At 45.6% G+C, this 23957-nt stretch overlaps 1 protein-coding gene across 1 annotated transcript; it reads right to left on the reverse strand.

Annotated features, from left to right (window-relative positions):
* Window positions 1-2459: 2459 nt before the first annotated feature.
* LOC113185637 (major histocompatibility complex class I-related protein 1) lies at window positions 2460-22462 on the reverse strand. The gene is made up of 6 exons (XM_026392851.2): window positions 22327-22462; window positions 10480-10740; window positions 9553-9828; window positions 6695-6970; window positions 5953-6057; window positions 2460-4730 (listed from the first exon to the last, which is right to left on the reverse strand). Exons 1-6 carry the CDS (start codon window positions 22379-22381, stop codon window positions 4672-4674), a joined length of 1032 nt encoding a protein of 343 aa, XP_026248636.2. The 5' UTR covers window positions 22382-22462; the 3' UTR covers window positions 2460-4671.
* Window positions 22463-23957: the final 1495 nt, after the last annotated feature.

Here is a 23957-nt window from a genome sequence, read left to right on the forward strand (position 1 = left end):
AACTTTGAAGAATTCAGCTTAGTCTGTGAACGGTTCATCCTGGGCACCCGAAATGACACGTGATCCCGGTGGGCTATTTCCCTTCCATGACTTCACTGGTAAGATGACACTGTTCTTCTGCACTGGTACATGAAGACTTACTAATTAAAATACTGTACTGGTTCATTCAAGAAGTATTCAGTGAGTTTCTACGACATACAAGGCATCACGCAGACTGTGTAATATTACGTAAACATTTTTAAAATAGATTGCCATAAATAAACACTGTGATAGGATTATGTAAGGCCTTTTAGATAATTTTAACTCTTTGTATAGACTCTATGGGGCTCTAATTCTGCCATTTTGGAAGAACTGACCTGTTTGTTTGTTTTTCCTCTATTTCCCCTCTCTTCCAAAATAATTCATTCATTTTAGCGTACAGCCTACAGCCAATTTCCATCTATTTTCTAACGGTTTGGTTAGAGCTACCATGTTGGGTTATGCCCTCCATAACCCACTGAGGGGGCAACCCTGGTCAAGATTCACTCTACATGCTACTGGCCAAGCTATGTGACCTGGCCTGGGACCCTGTTCACCCGCAAATGTCCTTCATGGATTAGCTGTGCCCCTGCTCATGCCCTCGGTTGGTTCACAAGCTAGAAACAAAATAAATGGTCAGAATTCAATATTGTAATCAAACAAGATTCACACAGAAGCTCCATTGAGTGGCACCTAGGGCTTCATCTTCCTGTATGGTCAGGCCCTCGGGTAAGTGGCTGCATTTGGTATTCTCTTTATTCAGCCACACCAGCCGTGGGGAAGCAAGAGGGACCTTACTGAAGAAAGAGGCCGCAGTGAAAGCCCCAGTGACGCCCCTGGAGCCTCGGTTTAGGCTTCGCCCTCAGTCTTTCCACCAGTCTTCCATCTAGGGCACCTCAGGATCCCAGGGTCTGAGCTGAAAGACATCAGCATCTGCCCTTCGGTGGAACTTGACCTTCTTGTTGAGGATCAAAGATGGCATCAGAAGTCCTGGGCTCCAGAGGCAGAGCTAAGAGGGCAAAGAGGGGCTCCCATCTACAACTCCTCTCATGGTGTAACTTCAGCCGTCTTCCCCATTGAAACGTCAACAGTCTTGAAGCTGAGCCGAATGTGATCTCCTTGACCAATTAGAGACGGCAGGAGTGACACTAGGTGAGTGCTATGCATTTCTGGTTTGATTTCTTGGGAAACTGGCTCTGAGGAAGCTGGAGGCCTTATAAGCAGTCTGACTGTCCTGAGGCCACCATGATGTAAGGAAGCCCAAAGGAACCTACAGAGAGAGACGCCTGGCCAGGACCTCAGCTGCCCTAGTCCTGTACCACTTTCCTTCCGGCCACCTCTTTGCCTGCAAATCCACTGACAGGCCACAAGTCAGCATTGTCTACCCAAGCCCTGCTCAGATTCCTGCCCTGCAGAAACTGTGAAAGATAATAAAATGATTATTGAAATCTCTGTGTTTGGGGATTTGTTACATGGTCAGAAGGCCTTGGGACAAACAGAGGCTAGAAGGGTGTTAGAGAAAGAGAGCCCAGAGTGAAAGGGAGATGCAGAGAGATAAGGGTAAATGATTGAATGTCCTAAGAAAGAAAGGAGGTGAAGGCATTTCAGAAAGGGCAGTGGAGAATCATCCTCTAAGAATGGCAATGTGGTCATTTGGAAAATACCTGGCTAGAGATGGGTGACCTTTGCCCCCTCCAGCTTTGCTGCCCATTGCGTGTGACTTTGGGGAAAATCCCTTCTCCTCCCTGGATTACATTCTGTGAACGAATAAACTGTGTGTGAAAAAATAGCAAACCCCAGAAAAGAGGAACTAAAAAGCAAAAATGAATCCCCCTGCCCCAACTCTGGGGTCACCAAGCACTCTTCCAGCTGTGAGTCGGTGTTTCTTAGGTAGACTGTCCCGCTGGCACAAATCCCGCTTGGCCCACTGGGCAGTTGTTTTCCTGACAGCACCTTAATACATTGGCACTCCACTTTCTGTATCCATCTGATCACCTAAGGGGACACTTGACCTGAACACAGGAGGACAAAGACCCCAGACAGTGGAGATCAAAATAAGGTGTGACCACTCTGTCAGACTCTGCCAGAAAATGGCCAGCTGGCCTCCCCAGTGGATGGCTGTTTCTCACGACCACAAGTGCAAACACTCTCTCCTGACCAAAAATAGAAGAGGAAAAACCAAGAAGTTCCTCAGAAGTAAGGAGAGAGTCGGAACGTGGAAGTTGTGGGAACAAGACAGAAGCAGAGGCCGGGGGAGTGTGGCCGGGAGAACCAAGCTGCTCTTCAAACCACTTTCCCCCGCTGCCTGGTAACATCGGCCACTCAGCACGCGGTGTTTTGGTCTCGTGGTCTTGTGTGCTTAAAAAGAAAACAGTAAATATGTTGTAGTTTTTAAAAAAGAAAGAACAGACGTAAACAAGTTCTTCATCTAATGTTCTTGATCAAAAATATTCAGTAAAGACAATTTAAAGACAAAACAGAGTGTGATGACAACACAGTTCTTTGTTTTCTCATATTTAGATTATGATACCAAATATTTTATACATTCTGATTACTGAGCATCTACAACCAGCAAATATGAACTAATGAAGTGACAAGTCTAAAGTGATTAAGAAGTAGTATAATTTGAACCATTGATAGTAAGATGAAGTTTTAAAATTTTAGGTTTTTTTGGGTTTTTTTTTTTTTTTTTTTCAGTGCTGAGGATCAAATCTGGGGCCTAGATAGGCAAGTACTTTGCTGCTGAGTTACATCCCAGCCCTAAATTTTAGACATTTAACAAAATCACCTCTTTATAGGTCTGGGGATGTGCTGAATGATAGGCCACTTGCCTGGCATGTGTGAGGCCCTGGATTGGCTCTCTAGTACTGAAAAAAAAAAAAAGTCATCTCTTTACAACTTTTTATATTATAAAATCCCCTGGGGAGATACAGAAATGCTGCAACTGCATACATTCTTTTTGCCCTTCACCCCTTCATCCATTTGGGTCTATTATTGTTTTAGACCTAGGGCACAGCTTAGGGTGGACAAAGAGGCTTTCAGATATTCTGTCTTTGTTGAAAGCACCATGAAGCTGGAGAGTCAGACAGCTACACAGTTATGTCACCTGTATCACTTTAAGTGCCCAACCAAAAATATGCTACATCCTAACTAATCGGATTGTAAGAAACCATTCTTCCAGAAATAAACTCATACATATTCTCTTTTCAGTGCAAGTGTAAGGCTAAAAGATGGTATGAAAATTGCCCATGGCAACACTAAAAACAAAACAAACACAACTGTCCTCATATACAACTCAATAGGCCCTGGGAAAGAGCAATGTACAGTGGGAGGTTAATCCACGGAATTAGGTGGGGACAGTGGAGGCTGCCACACTGAGTGTTTTTATCTCTGGCTTTGACGCTTGAAGTTACAGTCCAGGCCAATGGAGAGCAGAGATGAAGCCTAAGGTGCATGTTCAAAGCCACTTGTCAAAGTTGGGGCCATGATAATAAGTATCAGGTCTGACACATGCAGTCGAAGAGGGTCAGAGAAGCAGGACAGACAAGTATGTGACTGGCAACTCCTGAGCCAGTGGCTACACACAGCAGGACAGGAGGTAAATAAGGTGAGGACTTTGGGGGTTGGGAAGAGTAAGGAGAATCAATGATTAATTCTCACAAGGGGACTTCCCTTTATTCCCAGCACATAAGTATGAAGGTGAGTCAAGCCCAGTTATAATAAACCAGTATAGAAGAGACATAAATAAGAATTGGACCTTCTGGAGATAAGGGTGTAGGCTCAATAGTGCGTGCCTAGCACGTGCAAGGTCCTGAGTTTGATCCTCAGCACGAAAAAAAAAAAAAAAAGGATAAAAGAAAGAATTGAACCTTCTTCTGAGGCATACACACACTATCATTTTACATTTAAACATTGCAGTTAGGTCCAGATCTCCATAGTTCCACTGGAGGTGACAATATATTGGTTTTAATTTCCAAAAGACAGAAAAGGTGAAGCCACCTCCACAGATCCAACCAGGCCATATTTTTAAGATTCCGAACTACCAGGCAGAGAAGCCATGAAGAACAGGGGACTTTTGCTTTCTCTCAGGCTAGGCTATGTGTAAAATGATCAGGCCATTCACAGGCTCTTGTAAAAACTTGTGGCCACTCATGAGGTTGTATTACCTAGGGTAAGGTCACAATCAAGGTGCCTGTGATATTCAATGTTCTCGCACAGTGAAAATTCTCAAGAGAGAAGAGGGACAAGAATGGAAATTTTGTGGTATATTGAGGTGCCCATCACATGGTATTTAAGTGGAGACTGGATTGGAGTCTAAGGCATCGTAAAAGATCATTTCCTGCCCTGGATGAAATGGTTCCTTCCAGCTCTGAGATTCTCCAATGTTGGAGAATCATCACTGAGAAATGGGGTGTAGGAAAGTGCCATGTCATGAGAGGAGCTGTACTTAAAGCCACATGTGATAAAGGAGTCCATCAAAAGAGACTGAATGCTGACAGTCCTTGTGGAGCCAAAGAGCAAGGAAAATGTCGTGGTTCCCATCTTTCTGCCATAATTACTCAATCCTGTATTGCCAAGGCATGTTGTAGCTGTGGTCGTGATCCTCAGTCACTGGACTTGAGAGCAGGAGAAACAGAAGAGACTGTGTGGTTCCTAGGAGGGAGAACTGCATTCATGGATGCATGTAGAAGGGTAAATGACTCCATTTTGCTCTGAAAGGAAAAGAAGTTTTTGTTCAGATACACATATATTTCCTCACACTCAAAAATAAAGTGTACAATGTTCAGCAAAACCCGAGAAGCAGGCATAGACAGTTTATATAGCCTGCATAGTTAAGATTCTCTTAGCACTTCATAAATTTCAACTCAAATTCATAAAGTCCACAGGATAAAAGACAGGGACTCAGTCTGCATCATTCCTGATAGAGGTATGTAATTGTTAACAAAAAAAATGTTTTTTTCTTCAGCAACTATCATTTATTGAGATTAGTGCTGTACTTTATTTATAAAGGAAATAGTAATGACCCACTAATTCTGAGTTGATTTTCTAGTAAAGGGGTTGGTTGTACTAGATCTACTAACATACTTTTGTACAGCAACACCTAAATCGGGTTCAAGTTTGTGGTTATGAAGCAAAGCCAAGCTCTTGACCCACTGGGTTCTAAGTCATGATCGAGGTTTGATCAAGATGGGCTGTGATCCACTGGAGCAACTAGTAAAACCAGAGGCAGCAAATGACCTGATAATCACTCTCATAGAAGAAGATGAACAAGAAAGGCTATTTTGTGATGTATTGAGGTGCCCTTCGTGTGAGTTTCGGTGGAGGCTGGATGACAGCAGGGATCCTGTCTTTTTTCATTGTCTCTCCCAGCTGCCAGTACAGTTCCTTGAACACAGCAGGAATTTCACGCATACTCAAGGAATGAGCGTATTTTTTCCACAATGTCAAGGTCCTACATATTGCCTTTTCCTCCTTCCCCCTTTCCTTATCCCACATCCCATTTTCCAAAGGTATCCACTCTTACACATTTCATGTTTTGAAAAATGAATTTAGAAGGAAAAGGATTTTCATATGATTGGGAAAGAGAAATCACTGTCAAAGTCAAAACTACAAATGACTGTAGTTTTGAAACAAAGTGCAATGTTCCCACAGAAGTCCATGGTAATTATTAATAAGGATATGGCCTGGCAAAAGACAGATCAAGATCACCAGATCATTGACTTAGGAAAACAGACCACTCCCCTTGCAAGCGTTATTTATAGTGAGCATTCCCTTTGTAGTGGAGAGTTATCCCAGGTGCTCTACAATCCCAGAACTAGGGTGAACCCATTTCTCCATGGAGCTCAGAGTGGCAGATACAGAAAACAAAATCCTCAGGAGCTAAAGGCAAGAGACTATCTCCAGCTCCCTAGAATTCTTCCCTACACCTCTCACCTCGGGGCCTTCTTCTCCAGGCCAGGAAGCCAACTCCAGCCAGGACAAGGGTGAGGGCAATGGTCCCAAAGACAGCTTTCATAACCAGAAGGATGGATTCCGATTCTGGAAGCAAGCAGATGAAGAAAATCCACAAGTGTCCTTTCCCTCCTGATAACTTCAGGGACTTTTGTCCCTATAATCATCAGGAAATCCAACACTGTTTTTCTTCTTCTTCTTTTATGGTACTGGGGATTGTACAGTACAGTACAGGAGCACTCTACCACGGAGCTACATCCCCAGCCCTTTCTATTTTTCATTTCGAGACAGGGACCCATTAAGTTGCCGAGGCTGGCTTTGAACCTGTGATCCTCCTGCCTCAGCCTCTCAAGTTTCTGGGACTACAGGCGTGCACCACTATGCCCTGCCCAATAGTGTCATTTCTCATCAATATGATGGCTAATAGACTATGTGTATGTTTTCTGGTGTTTCATTTTTTTTTTAAAAAAAGTTTTAATTTGTAATGTAGTAAGTAGCAATAGGTATGGTCCACATAAATAAAACTCTGGGGTCTGCAATGATTTGCAAGAGTAAAAAAGAGCTTTGGGACCAAACAGTGTGAGAACCACTGACTTGAAAGACCCATTCTAAAGCACACTGAGTTGGGCAGTGATCCACCCTCCCCTCCCTGACAGCTGGCATGGCTTCCTGCTCATCTTCTTTCACATTCTCACTCTCCAGATAGCCACCACCTAATCCTTACCCTGATGGCCCTGAAGAACCACATGGAGGCCACAATGCTCCACGTGGCAGGAGTAAATGTCCCTGCTCTGTGGATCCAGTTCAACTGACACCCACGTCTGATAGGTTCCATCCCCGCTGGGAAGAATGTCTGCATAATCCACTTCTTGGACAAGTTCTTCCCCATTTTTCTTCCATATCATGGAAATTTCTGGAGGGTAAAATCCATGAGCTCTGCAGAAGAGAGTTGTAATCCCCGGAAAAAATTCTTTGCGACTTATTCTGACCAGTGGGGGCTCTAGGAGGAAAAAACGACAGTTTAATAGAAATGTCTTGGATACTGAGCAAACAACATTAAAACTTGGCAACTGGGTTTTCCAAATAATTTTCTTCATTGCAGGAAACATCTAAAACCAAGAATGACCCAGAACCCAGGTTCACCAATAACAAAGTTATTTATTGTATACTACTAGGGCGGTGTGCTAGGAAATGAAAAAGGTGGAGTTAAGCCATAGTCTGTCTACACAGCTTTGAGTATTTGGAAAATTGTTGGGATTATTTACAGTTAACCTTTGGAATACCTTTATGTATCAAGAAAAACTGAGCCATAATATGGGTGATTATTTCTCATAAATAATTCTGTGACAGATTGGAGATTAGAACTCAGTATTCCTTGATCTCAGTTCCATATTTGATGGCAATGAATGACACAGCATCTCAGCTCAACTCTGGCTCCAAAATGCCTGTGTGCTCAGGTTGACACCTTGATGACTTATTATCAGATATAAACATATGGATTAGATTAGGTCATAGTTGTGTCCCCAAAAGGGCTACAGAAATTCATATCATAGAAGGGCTTCGGCAGTGACAACAAGGAATTGTCCATTTGTGACTTTGTGCTTTCTTGTAACTACTTCTCATTTTCCAGATGGTTCGTCCTTAACATTTCTGGCTGAAATGGGGTCATAGATCCATACAGAGACCACCCATACCAACTGGAGGACCCATTTGCTGCTCAACTCCAAAATTCACCTCCTCATTCGCAACTTATTATCTGCCATTACTGATACAGGGAGGAGCCTTCACCTCAACAATGCCTTCCGTGTCTTTCCTGAGGCGTGACATTTAGATGTAGAAAAAGGCTTTCAAACATTAGAAATAAAATATAAATGGCATCAGGAGGGAATTCTTATTGACAGTGACTGTAAGAAATTAATCTGAAATCTTTTCCTAGGCACTGACCATATGGGTTGAGACCCCATTAGGTCATTGATAGTAGACTGAGAGGAGGCTTGGAGTGGGAAGCAGTTCCCTGAGGTTGAACTTTCTACACCACCCAGGGCCTCCCTTGTGTCTCCAAGGAGCTCCTCATATCAGACAGATTCAACAGGGTTAGGATGAACCATCCCAATTCACAGCAACCGCACTCAGGCTTCCCCACCTTTCCCACAGTGTAGCAGGCCTGGCAAGTGAAGGTTCTCTGAGTTTGCAGACAAAGGCTAAGAAGGTCACAGATCAAGGTCGGGAAGTGTCCCACATTGCCCCTCTTCCTACTGCCTACGCTCAGCAGAAAATATCTTAGTGATGAAGCATCCTGTATAACCCCAAGGTGGCCACAGATGTCAACCACATCCTAAGCTGTCAGACAGTCTTCAGTCAGGCAACAATAACAACACTGAGGATGTGAACAGAGCTCCACAGCTTACAAAGTGTTTCATTTACATTATTCCACACCCGTTTCTGTGAGATAGACAAAATTATGCTCTTTATTTTACTCAAAATTATTGCTTTGTTGGTCTGGCATCGATTAGCCTCATCCCTTTTCTGACATTATGAACCACTAAACAACAACATATTTTGGAAGATGATTGCACCCTCCTCCAGCAAGTACCAAACTAAATTTCCTCCCTAGCATTGTCTAAACTGCAGGTACTGTTAAGTTTCTCTTTGCTGGTTGTGACCCGGCCCCTGCCCAGTGCACCAGGGGCCTTGAAGTGCTCCTTTGATTTGTCTGTTTATTTAATTAAGTAGCTAATGCTGAGAGAGAGTGGCCCATTAGAACTTCTGAAATGGCGAAGCCTTGGGGATATAAGCTGTGCACTGTCCGCCCCACCTCCGTGGAGAAGGCCATTCATCGGTTCTGACTCCTGATTCCTGCCTTCTGATAGCTTCCCTCTTTGAGCCACTTGGAATAAGTTTGTCACTCAGCTTACGAAGGGGAGAGTCAAAGTCAAACTCCCCTCGTCCACCTCCAAGACCTGTGCTTTTAGACAGAAGCACTGATTCCTAACTGTGGCCTAGACACTTCCTCCTTGGGACTCCAGGAAAGTCCCTCCACTGGAGATTACTCCTGTGGGAGTGAGTGCATCGAGTCTAGGAGTTTCCTGCAGCACCGGTCTGACGCAATTTACCTTGAATAAGCTCATACATGAAAAATTCTGTATTAACTAGAAGCCGACCGATGGAATTACAGCATTCATCTGCCAGCGAAGCAAAGACCTTCAGTTTGTCTTCTTCATAAACCCAGATATTTTTACTCAAAATGGGATTGTCTGAGCCCTTAGCTCTTGAGCAATTTGTAAAAATTATCCCACCTCTGAAAGTATCTTCCAACTTATCCGTGACAGGAGATGGAAAGATTTGCCTCACTGGATCCCCCAAGTCAAGGTGTCCTTGGAGGTACTCCAGTCTGTCATGACAAATGGAGCTGCTAAATTTTATCAAGCTGCTGCTAAAAAAATAACCAGGGAAAGTTATCCGAGGGAGTTCCAAATCTCAACAGTGCAGCTCTGGTGAGGGATCTCAGCACAGGGTGAATGTCACCTACACAGGAAGAAGTTATATATAAAACCAATTTTGCTGGGAATTCTCTCTTGTTACCTGTTCTTAGCAGGGTATCTTTGCCGTACTCTAGGAATCTCTTTAGCCAGGCAATGCATTCTTCTTCCAGCCAATTCTTTTGATATTGTAACTCACGCTGATTGGCTTCCCATGCCCGTTTGGTGATGTGGGCCACATTATCTACTGCCATCCAGGACAGGGTGTCTTTATTGAAGACGATGAAATCCTGTCCATCATATGCATATTGGAGAAATCCCGTGGTGCTTCCATCCTCCAGCAATTCACAGCCAATCATTCTCTGGTAAGTGTGAAGCCCTGGATACAGAAGCATGAAAGGGCAGGCACAGGGCAGAGGGGGCTCTCAGGTGACATGACCGGGGCATGGCTGGAAGCATCCTCTGCTGTAGTTTATGGGCCTGCAAGACACTGCTGGGTCTTCAGGAGGTTGCTGTTACATAAGCCCACCCACCAACAGATATTTGGGGAATACCTACTGCATGCCCAAGCAGTGTGATAACTCTTGCCCTGCAGAGTTAGCCTGTCTCGGGAGCGATTAATTGATAAACTTTGTGGCTATTATGAGTGCAGTGGAGGAGAAAGAGATGCAGGAGCCAGAAATATCCCCTGGAAAGTTAAGGTGGTCAGTCATGCATAAGCAAGCACATGGCTGAGCCTGGCCACCAGGAAATGAGACCCAGTGGGCAAATTTAGAAGGGAGACACACATCAGAAGGCGAGATGGCAATCAGATGGGGATTGGGGGGTCAGATGACAAAAGGTTGCTGGGGAAGAGAAGGACAATTTGGAAGGTGCATAGGACAGATGGTAGGCATTGAACTCCATCAAGCAGATTTGCCAAAAGCCATGGAGAATGCAAGTCAGCGAATGCTCACATTGGCCACCGTCAGCCCAGGGACTCTGCTAGAAAGGGACCGTGAGGGACTCGTTCATCCCCTCGCAGTCACACCTGAGTGATTGTAGTGCCTCTGCAGGTGCCTCAGCTCCACCTTGAACATCTGCTGCCAGCCCCTGAGCAGCTGAGTGTACCTCTCCCAATGATCGGGCGCCAGGTTCTCCGCCATCCACGGGGCCCGCGGCTCCTTCTGCTGAGTGACACTGTCATATGTGGTGATAGGGTGGGAGTCCACATACCCAACGGAGATAAATTCAGGAACCCCGGGGCCAGGATCCGAAACGCCCAGGCGAAAGTATCTCAGAGAGTGTGTTCCTGGGCAGGAGGCAAGAAGGGAGACAGTGAGAGTCCCAGATGGCGCGAAGCCACACTGTACGTTTCAATGACTCCCCACCCGGCGCCGCACTCAGTGGCACTGTGACTTATGGGCCCCAGATGCTATTTCCTCTTACAGAATTCTAGAACTCTGGGAATTAGAACCTGGAAGCCCTTTAGGGCTCTAGCCATGACTGGGAACTTTTCATGTCTGAATCTTAAGGTGAAGTTTTTTGTTTTTTTTTTTTTAATCTTTATTTTATTTATTTTCATGTGGTGCTGAGGATCGAACCCAGGGCCTCACACATGCTAGGTGAGCGCTCTACCACTGAGCCACCACCCCAGCCCCTAGGGTGAAGTTTTTTAAGTAACTAAACTTGTAAGCAAAGTATAGCATGCTGCTCTAGCCTTGGGGGGGAAGGCCCCAAACCACTCATTGGGGTTCCCAGGGCTGCGCTTGAGGGAGCTCCGAGAAGGTCAGAAAACCATGATACCCCAATTCCCTCTTTTACCAACCAAGCCCCAGGTGGATAGACAAGGACCCCCCACTCCACACCCACACATGCACACACACACACACACTCACACACACACACACGCACACACACACACTCATACACACTCACACACACTCACACACACACACTCACACACACAAACTCACACACACACACTCACACACACTCACACACACACACACACACTCTCACACACACTCACACACACACACACTCACACACACACTCTCACACACACTCACACACACTCACACACACACACTCACACACACACTCACACATTAGGTCAGGCAGAGTGAAAACCTCCATAAGGACTTAGGCCTTCTGAGGGAAAAAATAAATAAATAAATAAAACAATGTGCTTTTCCTGGTGTTATACCAAACCACCCCCATTATCCACTTTCTTATTTTTTTTCCTAGTTTTTCTTCTGGATAAATGTCACTGTAAGGATTGCAATTATGAGTAAGGGCTAAAAGTCAAGTGAAATGAAGCAAGGGTTTGGTCTCTGTCCCTCCCACTGACCTCAGCTCAGGGTCTAGTGGAGTCAGACAAGGTGGTTCAAAGTGGCACAGTCCTGCTGGCCTGCAACCTCAGGGGAGACTTTCCAGAGATGTCACAGTTTTAAGGGATATCTTGGGACAGGTAGGAGGTGAGCAGGCGAAGGGACAGGGAGGGGACAGGAGGGAGAACAGTGGGAGCAGGGGAAGCCATGCGTGTGCCAGGAAGTCTGAGAGCTGTGCTCTGGGAATCAGCCTCGGACAGCTGTGCACAGCATCACAGAGGGGACTGGGACGATGACACCAGGGAGGTACGCAGAGCCCAGGCTGAGAAGGCCAAGGCCCTCCGTGGTGTGCCATGCCAAAGAGCCGGCAGACAGAAGGCACGTGGCTCTGCTTGCTGTTGTCAGGAAACACCCACCTCAGCCTTTCCTCTTGCTACCTCCTGCCATTCTGCCCCATCTAAGTCCTTCCCAGAGCCGGGCACGCTGGCACACCCCTGTAATCCCAGTGACTAGGGAGGCTGAGGCAGGAGGAACAAGAGTTCAAGTCCACCCTCAGCAACTTAGTGAGGCCCTAAGCAACTCAGCAAGACCCTGTCTCAAAATAAAAAATAAAAAGGGCTGGGCGGGGCTGAGGCTGTAGCTTTAAAGCTCTTGCCTCGCAGGTGTGAGGCACTGGGTTCAATCCTCAGCACCACATAAAAATAAATAAAGACACTGTGTGTTCATCTACAGCTAAATAAATATATATCTTTTAAAGGGCTGGGGATATGGCTCAGTGGTTAAGTACCCCTGGGTTTATCCCTCATACCCAAAAAAAAGTGAAATAAAATAAATAAATCCTTCCCAGGATCAAAACCCATCTCCAAAGACACTCTTGGAACCAGCTCTGACAATTACATGGCTAAGTGGAAAGGATGAATGGAGGGCCACATGCCCAGAGATCCATATATGTAAGAAGGATAAATCCAGCAAACTGTTAAATGCGTCCTATACTCTGACATTTAGCGATAGCTCTCCATATGACCCTGACGGACAAATCCAAATTTTAAAATCTCAGATTTGTGAAGTTCTAGACCTGAATGTAGCAACACAGACAGAAAGCTGACCTGTGTCCTTTAGCCCCTGGCCCTTTACCTGGGACCCACCTCCTTCTCTTCCCACTTCTGGGCCTGGCAAGGGCCTGTGCCCATGTTTAAATACCCCTGAACTCCCGCTCAGGCTCTGTCCACAATGCAGCCTTCTGGCCACCCCTCAGGTCCAGCAGGGCCTCACAAGCAGCACACTCCACCCTTCAGATGATGGACAAGTGAGGAGGCCACACAGCCCTGAGTGACCAGACAGGAACTCTAGGTTTATGGGTGCACGGAGTGTGGCTGGAGGGAGGGGCACAGATGGGGGGTAGCAGCTCCCCGCAGCCTGTGTCCGATGGCTGCACTAGACACCACTTTCCCAGAGTCTTTCCAGATTGCTCAACCCCAACTTGCCAGCTGCTTTGGGAACTCACTCAGATCTTCTGATGGGGTCTTCCTCACTATAGAGAACCTGCTGCCAAGGTCAGCCTCCTAGTCCCCAGGCTGACGACACCTAACAATGCTCATTCCTTCTTCTTCATTTATAAGCACATAGTTAAGAAAAAAAATTCAGACTTTTAAAAAATCAGCTCCCAAAATGGTTGGGTTCATTTCTATGTGAGCAATTTGGTTTTTACTTTAGTTTTCTCTCAACTGCCTGCTATAGTCTGGATCTGACATGTTCCCAAAAGGCCCTTGCATTAAAGGGTTGGTCCCCAGTATGTCTTTAAGAAGTGGGGTCTAGTGGGAGGTCTTAGGTCATTGGGGGCACGTCCTTGAAGGAGATGTTGGGACACTTGACACAATAAACCTTTTATCTTTATAAATTGATTATCTCAGGATTTTGTCATAGTGAAGGAAAGCTGACCAACACTCTGTTTATGAAAGAATTTATAATGTGCATATCATGTCTGAGCACCAACAAACCACAGGCAAGAGCACCTTTACCTAGAGTGGGGATGCTCCTTCCCGGGGTCCTTCTGCCTGATTGTGCCAGTGCTATAAAGGCAGTCTCTCTTTTCTCTCTCTCTCTCTCTCTCTCTCTCTCTCTCTCTCTCTCTCTCTCTCTCTCCTATTCGAGCTGGAATGGGCAGTTGGTAGCTATTTGGTGGACCAAATTGCTTGATCTCCCTCCCCAAAGGCCTCAATCCTACAGGTCAGCAGCAGTTCTGAGCAAGATGGAAGCTGGTCTTCCTCGAGGCTGGGGCAGTATAAGAGCTCCAGTGACCCTTTATACTGTTTGACCTCTTACTTGCCCCTTTCTCCCCCTGTGGTGGATGGAGCTGGGGTTGGGAGGGAAGACAGCAGAAACCTCTAGGCTCTCACATAAAAATGTTGGCTCTTAAAGAACCAGAGCCAGAGATTGAAGCAGAAGCAGGAGTTCTATCACAGAACCAACAGTTACCATAGTCGGCTTCAATGCTGCTTACCTTTGCTTATCTTGTGCCTACTTCTCTATCCTAAGGCACTTAAGAACGGGGACTTAGCTCTTTTCCTTTGCATTTCCTGCAAGGTCTATCACAGGGAGCTTGGAACAAAGTAGGAAGCTGGTAAATACTTGGAGGATCAAACTGTCGGTGAAGCACTTTATTTTTCTGCCTTGGAATAATGAAGTATGCAAAAATGAATATGGATCTATTTATCCTGGAATTACAGTTTCAAAATACTTTTCATTCAAGAGAAGCCTGGCACACAGGGAACAGAGTCAAAATCCAGTTTACATCTGATCTAGAATCTGCCAAGGGTGGATAGGCTGGGGCCTGTTACTGCTTTTGAAGCAGCTCTGTTTCCCCATATCTGGAAAGGGTCTGTGGTTATTCTGGAGGTGCGACTGTTCCAAGTTGGAGGCCAAAGGGAGAACAAGTCATGAGCATTAGCTCTACACTTTCTTAACATCCATTTATACCTTCAGTGAATGCCTGGCAACTCTTCTGGCTCTGAGCAACACAAGAGCTAGAAAATGTCAGCTAGAGTCTGGTGGGTGGAAGATAAGAAAGACAGTATAACTGAAAGAAAGATAGACAGATTCAAATATAAATAAATATATATACAAATATAAATATCTATATAATATATAGATATATAATATATAATATTATTTATCTATCTATCTATATATATATAGAGAGAGAGAAAGAGAGACAGAATGAGAGAGAGGGAGAGAGAGAGAGAGAGAGAATGGGCAACACAATTTAAGACAGGAAGTTCTCCTCCAAAAGGTGACTTCTGCGCATATTCCCTCAGGGATTGAGGAAGGCTGCCTGGTATCTGGAAACAGCAGTCCAGGCAGGAGGGACCATCAAAGGACCTGAGGAAAGAGCAGCCTGGCCTGTTCTGGGAACAGGAAGAAAGCTATGGTTAAAGCTGAGACATTGAAGGGGAAAGAAAGAGGAAGGAATCATTTCCACAGTTATTCATAAGAAAAACCTTCGTGGAAAGCAGATTACAGGGAAAGAATGAAGAAAGGAGAAGAAAGAAGGAAGAAAAAAATTTCTAAAAGCTGTGTTACCAAGCTCGGTTGGGCTGTTGTAGAACTTCTCCTGGACTCTGGAACTCCCATAATGATAACTGGGTCTACATTCCTGGTAGATACCAATAAGCAAAAAGAAGTACTAACAACTTGGGGCATTATTTTCATGATAGGAAGATTTATTCTAGGTCTCCTAACTTCTTCTCCCAATACAATGTTTACAATTTAAATAATTTTACTATGTTAGCTTTCTATTACTATAACAAAATACCCGAGATAACTTATAAAGAGAAAAAGGTTTAATTGGGTCACAGTTTGGGAGGTTTCAATCCATGACATATTATGCTGTTGTTTTGGGCCTGGGAGGAGGCATTATATCATGGAAGGAGTTCCTAAAGAAAACCTGCTTACATCAACAGCCAAGGAACAAAAAGTGAGGAAAGGGCTGGGGTCCCACAATCCCTTTTTGGGGGGATGTCCTCAATGACATGAAGACCTCCCACTAGAACCAAGCTCTTAAAAGTTCCACTGTCTTCTACTAGCACTGGAAACCAAATCTTTAACAAATGGGTGTGTGGGGGGAGACATTCAGGATCCAAACTATAGCACTTAGTTTCTTCCTTTTTTATGTATATTTACTTATTTTTTTAGTTGTAGTTGAACACAATACCTTTACTTATTTATTTTTTATTTTTTTTAAAGAGAGAGAGAGAGAGAGAGAAATTTTTTAATATTTATTTTTTAGTTTTCGGTGGACACAACATCTTTGTTGGTATGTGGTGCTGAGGATCGAACCCGGGCCGCACGCATGCCAGGCGAGTGTGCTACCTCTTGAGCCACATCCCCAGCCCTACTTATTTATTTTTATGTGGTGCTGAGGATTGAACCCAGGGCCTCACATGTGCTAGGCGAGTGATCTACCACTGAACCACAACTCCAGCCCACACTTAGTTTCTTATAAAAATATAAATTCATAAATGTTTGCATTATGTAGAATTAAACAAGGCAGATAGAAGAAAGTTCGCTACACCGATCTTTTTTTAGCCCCAATCTCAGTTCGATGCCTAGTTTGGGAGCAGTCGTTCTCCACCAGCCAGCCTTGACTTCAAAGGCTGCTCAGCCCCTAGAGGCTGGATTCCATCTGCCAGGCTGCCTGTCCATCTCTCTCACACGCAACCTGTGTGACGCCGCTCTAGGACATCATAGTCGTGGGCCCTGTTACCATCTGGTGGCGCCACAGGTACAAGTCACACTTGCTCTTAGTTTGACTTCCAAAATGTTTGCCGTGATGTGACATCAGCTGACAGATGTGAAGTCATCAACCCAGAGCAGAAAAAATAGGGGAAAGTCCATGGTACCCTCTCTCTCCCTGTATGTTAGACCTTGTGATAATGGACATCCTACGAGGACACGTTGCCCGGATGTTCAAATTTCTAACATCATTATTAAGGTTGAATCACTTGAACAGACTAAGATGACCCCACAGAAATGGCAATTTCATACAATTAGGTCTGATCTTCTGATTTTCTCTTCTCGATTGGATACTTAGGAAATTGGGTTTATCGCTCCCTTTTCATGAGCATATTATTAGCATCACCCTCCATATGGGCTAAAATCACTGATTTAGTTTGGTCTTCCGTCCAGCCAGCCAAGCCACTTCTCAAAGGGCATTGGCTGCCCTGCCCGTTAGCCTCTGATAGACATGGCTAGAGAGCCGGACCAACACAACCAAACAGCTCCCACAGCAGGTGCGACTCCAATTTATACCCCTAAATTATGTCCCTTGAATTTGTAAATTAGCCAATTGGGCCATTTTTATAAAAATCTGTGCAAAAATCACTGGATTATAAGATAACTGATTATGTGTTATCAGGTATTTGTCCCCAGGGGCAATTTACATTTACTATCTACCAGGTGAGGCGTGTGAAAACAAACCAGATACCAGCTCTTTCCTCCAGGAATTCGTGGTGTTGTTGGGGAACTAAATGTGTAACATAAATAAAGGCAATGCAGTAAAACACCTAGCACAGAGAGGTACCTTGGAGTGCTCCCACGACTCAGAGGGCAGAGACCCTGCTCCCCTATGATCACAGGGAAATGCTCCCAGGAGGAGGTGGCAGATCAGGTGGCCTTCAATGAGTCACCAAGGGCAGCCGCATCTTAATCATAACCATCAGAACTCTATGAATTTATTGAGCAAGTACCACGTGTCAGGTAGCATTCCAGGCCCTCGATGAGCATGGGTTGTATTGACTCTCTACCATAACCTTTTGAGGTTAAGACTCCATTCCACAGATGGAAAATATGTGCAGAGAGATTCAGTAAATTGCCCGAGATCATCCTCAGAGTCCATAAGGAACAGGAAATCACCATCTGATCTCTCTACCTTAGACCACCTAACCCTCATCAGAGGAGGGGTGTTTCCGCAACCCAGCCTCCTTCAGGCTTCTGTCCCTGAAACATCAACTGCTCTCTCCCGCCTCCTGGTGTCAAGGAGGACTCACTGTCTCTGATCTCCCAGGCCCTGGGGCCCAGGCTCCAGGCTTTCCTGTAGGTGGCCAAGAGTCCTGACTCAATTTATTTGTTATCCCTCCCTAGTAGAGTAGACCAATGCCTTAATAAGGTCAAAATGATTATGATTCCTGGGAACTCTGCTGGAATTTCAGGCATCGAGGGAATGAGGGGGAGAAGTGGAAGGCGATATTTTTAGTTAAGAGGATCTCAGCCATGTGGATGGCTCTCCATGCAGCAGGAACTGCCCGTCCCCTCTCCTAACAACTTGTCTAATGACAGGAATTTAATGGGATGCTATAAGTGCTAAATGTGACAGCTTGGCTTCTTAGTTACTCTTTGGAGGCTACTGTTGTTGGTTTGGTCTTTATTTTTTTAGAACTGGGGAGCAAACCCAGGGCCTCCGGTGCTCTATCACTACTGAATTACACCCCCAGCTCTTCTGTGTTTTTATTTTGAGACAGAGTCTCACTTAGTTGCCCAGGCTGGCCTTGAACTCACTATCCTCCTGCTCTAGCCTCCCAGGAACTGCGGTTACAGGAGTGCTCCCCCACGCCTGGCCTGAGGCTACTCTTTTGAAGGTTACCAGCACATCATTTTATTATTTTCTGAATTTCTGGGAAGCCCAGGTCTAGCTGTTAAGGACACAGCAATGAACAAATCAAAGTCCCAGCCCTCTGAGCTAATTTCTACAAAGAATGTTGGAAATATACAAATATAGAATATAAGGTCAGGTGGTGATAAAAAACTCGAAAGAAAATAAAGCAGACAAGAGAGTGTGGGGAAGGTTGATAGCTTAGATAGAAGACCGGGAGAGGCCTCTCTGAGCAGGTAATATCTGAGCAGATATGTGCATAGAGTGAAGGAGGGAGCCATGCGAGAAGAACCTTCCAGACAGCACAGTAAGCCCAAGTCCTTGAGGAAGGTGTGTGCTTTGCACATTGGAGGGACACTGTGGGGCCCCGTAGAGCTTTGGAGAATAAATGAATGAGCTCTGGTGGTTTTTTCTGTACCCTCTGGATGTGATGATGACCATACATCTCCTATTTCCCAAAAGAATCCCAATTTTATGAACCTTATGCTTTTTAAGTGATCCATTGAAGTTGTAACAAAATGTGATTTGTTGTGTATGCTCTTGAAAAGTTTTCCCTAATAAATATAAATTCAGGTGTCAGAAAGAATGCACGTTGTAATCTGTCTCGCTTTAGGCTTCATAAGAGAGAAGTGTTTAAAGAGTTGTATGTTTGACCTTTCATCTGGGTTCCCTCCTCCAGTTCTTGGCAATCCCCTGGAATAAGAGGATTGAGGTCAAGTGAGAATAAATAGATATTTCAACTAGTGAAAAGGAAAAAAAAATCTGTGAATTAGTCAAATTTCTCAGATTTAGATAGATTCCATTTCAACCAAGAAGAGGGCCTTAGGGGAGGGAAGTATTGTCTTGGAGACATTTCTATTGCATGTACCTTGGCAACAGCTCCATGGAAACAGACTGAAGTCTAATAAAGTCTATAGCAAATGCCCATATTTTCGCATGTTAACTCTTTGAACTCAAGGTCATTTCTAAGCAGATAATATGCGAGCCTGTCTTCTGACACTAGCTCAGTTGGCAGCTTAGGGGGCTTCTCCATTATCAGTCCTCATATCTGAAGGACTCCATCATTCATGAAATGCATGGACATAGTAGATTAATACATCCATGAATTTTTGAGTAATATCAAGAGGCCAACGTTGGTTATGTCAAGATGAAACACAACAAACCACATGGCTACACAAGAGAAATCTTGTCCATGTCCCCAGCCTGATTATGTCCACCCACATCGCCACCAGTTCACAGTTTCACACAGGCTGAAAAGAAGAACAAGATGAATTTTAAAAGCATGAAATACCCTTTTTGGTGGGAGGGGAGTACTGGGGATTGAGCTCAGGGGCACTCAGCCACTGAGCCACATCCCCAGCCTGATTTTGTATTTTATTTAGAAATGGTCTCACTGAGTAGCTTAGTGCCTCGCTTTTGCTGAGGCTGGCTTTGAACTTGAGATCCTCCTGCCTCAGCCTCCCGAACCACTCGTATTACAGGAGTACACCACCATGCCTGGTTGAAATAGCTTTTTAAAATACCAATTCTGCAAACATAGCAAACCACTGGTTTGAATTTGCAGTCATTATTGTTGCCCAACCTCTCTATGGTTCGTAGTCAGATAACTTCAATTTCTTAGGGACTCTTTTTTTTTTTTTTAACATAACTTCACTCTGGACGCATTTATTAAGTGTCTACTGGACATTAGGTAGGGCCAGGGGAATAAGAGAAAAGTGAGGCTCTCTCTCGCTGCTTTAAGGACAGCCTCACAAGGGAGAGTTTAGAAATAGAAAAATCATAGAACTGGGAACAGGAGCTAGAAAAACATAAAGCAAGAAATGGTCACCCGAAGGCTATGGAGTTGCTAAGAGTAACACTGAAGTGATAATGGAGTTATTTTGACCCTTCCTGGAGTTGTGACCCCACACACTGTGGCATCTCCTCCTTGTGTTTCCCGTCTATCACGGTATAGTAGCATTTATCCAGGGCCAGCAGTAGACACAAATGTCAGGTGGACCAAGTCCCTTCTCGTAACCCCATGTCTCTCCCTGTTAATAACACTTAAGGCTCAGGAATGTTCAGCCAGGGCCCTGGCAGGAAATGGCCTTCACCCCAGACAGATCCCACCCAGGGTCCTTAAGGAAAGGACACCTTGCATAGGTAGGGACAAGGCTAGGGAACAAACAAGGATTGGGGCACCCAGAGGTTAGCAGCAATGGGAAGCCATTATCACCTCTGGAGTTGAAGAAATCGGAACAGCAAACAGAGTCACCTCAGCCCAGTGGGAGTGGGAACCCTGAGGAAGGGCTATTCAGGCCAACTGCACTGGGGAGGGACCCGGCTGCAGGGAAGGTGTGACATTCATCTCCCACTCTCTGGTCTCTCCTCTCTGCGTCTTGCACTGGGTGACCCTCCCCACCCCGAAATCTGTAAGAGAGCCGGGTGACCATGCAGTCTGTAGCAATTGGCCTTGGGGACACAGCAGGACCGGGAAGGAAGGAATCTAAGGAGTCCAAAGGAGACTAAGCAGCACAAAGGGACCTCCCCCACCCTTCATAACTCATTTATTTCAATTCCCTTTCCACCAAGTCCCCGAGGGCCACGTATTCACATCCAGGGGCACCGTAGTATTTTGGGAAATCTCTGGACTGAAAGAAGACCTGCCTACAATTCAGACTGCTCTCTACGTAAGTTCAGTCCATCCTTCCAGGCCTACAGAAAAAAACAAGACCTCCCCCCCCCCCCCTTGACTAAGTTGCCCAGGTCGTCCTTGAACTTGTGAGTCCTTCTGCCTCAGCCTCCCAAGTAGCTGGGAGGCAGGCACCACGGCACCAGGCCCTTATCTTTAAATGGGGAATATTTTCTTAGAGTATCAAAAGGACACGCGAGAACACTGGAGCGGATAATAAGTTTAAGGAACATTGTTCTGTGTTTTATTGGAGAGTTCCTTGAGGAGCGGACGTAGGTAATGTATCAACTTCTTAATTTCTAGAAATATTACCCTTTAGCTCCCCTCTCCCTTCCTCTTGCCATCTTCTGCCTCTTACCCTTATCCCCAGTGTTTCCCATTTCTGACTTAAATGACAAGATTTCCGGGGTTACATTTTCACAGAAGCAGAGACTGTCTATCTTATTCGCTGTCATATCCTACTGCGTGCCTAGCACACAGTAGGCCATCAATCAGTATTTGTAGAAGTCATACACAGATGACTTGAAAGAGCTCCTTCCTGACATGCTCATCAGTCACTAGCTGGGGTAAGGCCACGTCTGAGTTCTGGCTCCCCTTCCGCCTCCCCCCCCCGGAAGTACCCCCCTCAGCCTGGAGAGTGGTTGCTTAGGGCAGAGGAAGGCTGGTGCTTCCTGTCCCCCAAGGGCCTCTTCTGTACTGGGGGCAACAGAAGGCTTCCTAGTGACCTGAGCTCCCTAAACAATGAAAACCTCTTCCTACTATCGATCAGTGGATTAAAGTTTCTTAGGTCCAGTAAACAAGCCCAGAGCCCGGTTTTTATCTGTCTTGGATCTCTAGTTACAGGCAGGGCTTGTGGTGAGGACGAAAAACAATACCTGTGGACAATGGTCCTGTCCACTGTCCAGTGCCCCTGGAAGGCGACTGCAACCCCGTGAGATTTGCTAAGTTAGAGAAGAGGAGAAGCAAAGTTAAGGGCAAGGAGGTGAGCAGAAAAGCAAGGACGCAGCTCCCAGGAGAGGGAGGAGGAAGCTACCAGGAAGGTCTTTCCAGAATGGCTGCCCACCCCTCAGAAGGTGGTGACCTCAAAACCCTAAAACGTTTGCCAGACAACTGTTCTGCTCATCCACTGCCCCTTCAAGTCCTGAGTGAAATGCACCCACGTTTCTGCCCCTGGTTTCATTTTTCACCACAAGTTTTAGGAAGCAAAGCTGTTGTTCCTCTCCCCTCTCAGAGGACTTGGGTACTCACGGGCATGACTGAGCTTCACCATGAATACAGTGATTAGAGGTACCAGGAGCACCATCAGCCCCCAGCAAAGTCCTCTGCTTTCCGATTGATTCGGGTCCCTGTTGATCTATTTGAGAACCTAAACTGCAGCCTGTGTTGAGTAATTTAGCAACAGGGGCAGGACACAGGGTCCTCTTCCAATAACAACAGGGGAAAACATTGAGCATCATCAGCTGCTAGGTAGAATAGAGGCAGGCAAGTCAATGCATTGACTTTTAACCCTTGGTGTGTTTGAGACGCTGCTCCTGTGGCGTGCTGGTCTTCACGTTCTTCCCAACTTTTAAATATTTATTAAGCCCAGGTTTGCCCAAGGCCTAGGAAACAAAGGTTAATAATACATGGTGACTCAGGGAGCTCGAGTTGCTGCCTTTGCCACTTCCCTGGAGTTTAAATTGTACCAATGAGAAAGTCACAAGTTCCCAGAGTTTGGGACTCCTTCTCTAACTGCCTGCAATGCTATAGTCCATATGTCTGAGAAAGCATGTGCCACTCAAAGTGTCCTGTAGTTTTTAGCTTAAGGCTGTGTTCCCTGATGCTGTTGAACCGGGCACAGTAGGCCCCAGAAATCCTTTTGGAAAAGGGCAAGAAAAAGGCCTTAGAGAAGACTCCTAAGGGCAGCCACTCAGCTTGCTCCATCAGCCACCCCCAAGATCAAGCTGTGACTACACTGTCATCAGGAGCACATGACAAGTCGGAAAACAACAGCTGGAGCTTGTCCAAGAAGCTGGGGGACAGGCCCAGACTGGAAAGAGGAAGTAGAGGTGAATGGGAGGGAAGAATGGAGGCAAGGCCATGAGGCAGGCCAGACTCGAGCTAGGGCTCGGGGACCCAGGTTTGCATCCCAGCTCTTGGATTTGGGGCAGTATCCCAAATTGCTTGGTGTCTTCAACTTTTTTTAAAAATTTTTTAGTTTTCGGCAGACACAACATCTTTGTTTTATGTGGTGCTGAGGATCGAACCCGGGCCGCACGCATGCCAGGTGAGCACGATACCGCTTGAGCCACATCCCCAGCCCCAGGTGTCTTCAACTTGAAAAGCAAATCCCAGCATGTATTTCACAGGAAGGTTCTGTTTGCAATGTACTTGAGAAGTGTTGAAACCGCACACAGCAGATCCCTTCTGCAGGCTGAGTGATGTATGGCCCCAAAGATGTTCCCACCCTAGTCCCAGAACCTGTGAATGTGCTCCCTTACATGGCAAAAGGGACTTTGCAGCTGTGATTAAATTAAGGATCCTGGGATGGGGAGATTATCCTGGATTATCTGGGGGCCCTGGTGTAACCACAAGGGAAGGAGGCAAGAGGGTCAGTCAGTGGATATGTGAGGTTGGAAGCAGAGGTTGGAGGGATGCCAATACTGAAACGGGGATGTGAACCAAGCAATGCAGCTGGCCTGGAGAACTGGACATCACAAGGAAAAGATTCTCCCCAGGAGCCTCAGTGGGAATGCAGCCGCCAACATTTCAATTTTAGCCCATAAGATGCAGTTGCAGAACTCTGGCCTCCAGAACTGTAAAAGAGTAAATGTGGGGCTGGGGGTGTGGCTCAGGAGTAGAGCTCCTGAGCGTGAGGCACTAGGTTTGATCCTCAGCAC

Source organism: Urocitellus parryii, chromosome 9, assembly GCF_045843805.1.
Source record: "Urocitellus parryii isolate mUroPar1 chromosome 9, mUroPar1.hap1, whole genome shotgun sequence".
Taxonomy (NCBI): Eukaryota; Metazoa; Chordata; class Mammalia; order Rodentia; family Sciuridae; genus Urocitellus; species Urocitellus parryii.

Excerpts from the sequence above, each read along its gene's own strand:
- LOC113185637 (XM_026392851.2), bottom strand. The coding sequence starts at position 22,381 with ATGGTGCTCCTGGTACCTCTAATCACTGTATTCATGGTGAAGCTCAGT. Across the intron at positions 10,741-22,326 it reads GGTGAAGCTCAGTCATGCCC|GAACACACTCTCTGAGATAC; the intron begins GTGAGTACCCAA and ends CCTCCTGCCCAG. Across the intron at positions 6,971-9,552 it reads AGATACCCTGCTAAGAACAG|AGCCCCCACTGGTCAGAATA; the intron begins GTAACAAGAGAG and ends TTTTCCTCCTAG.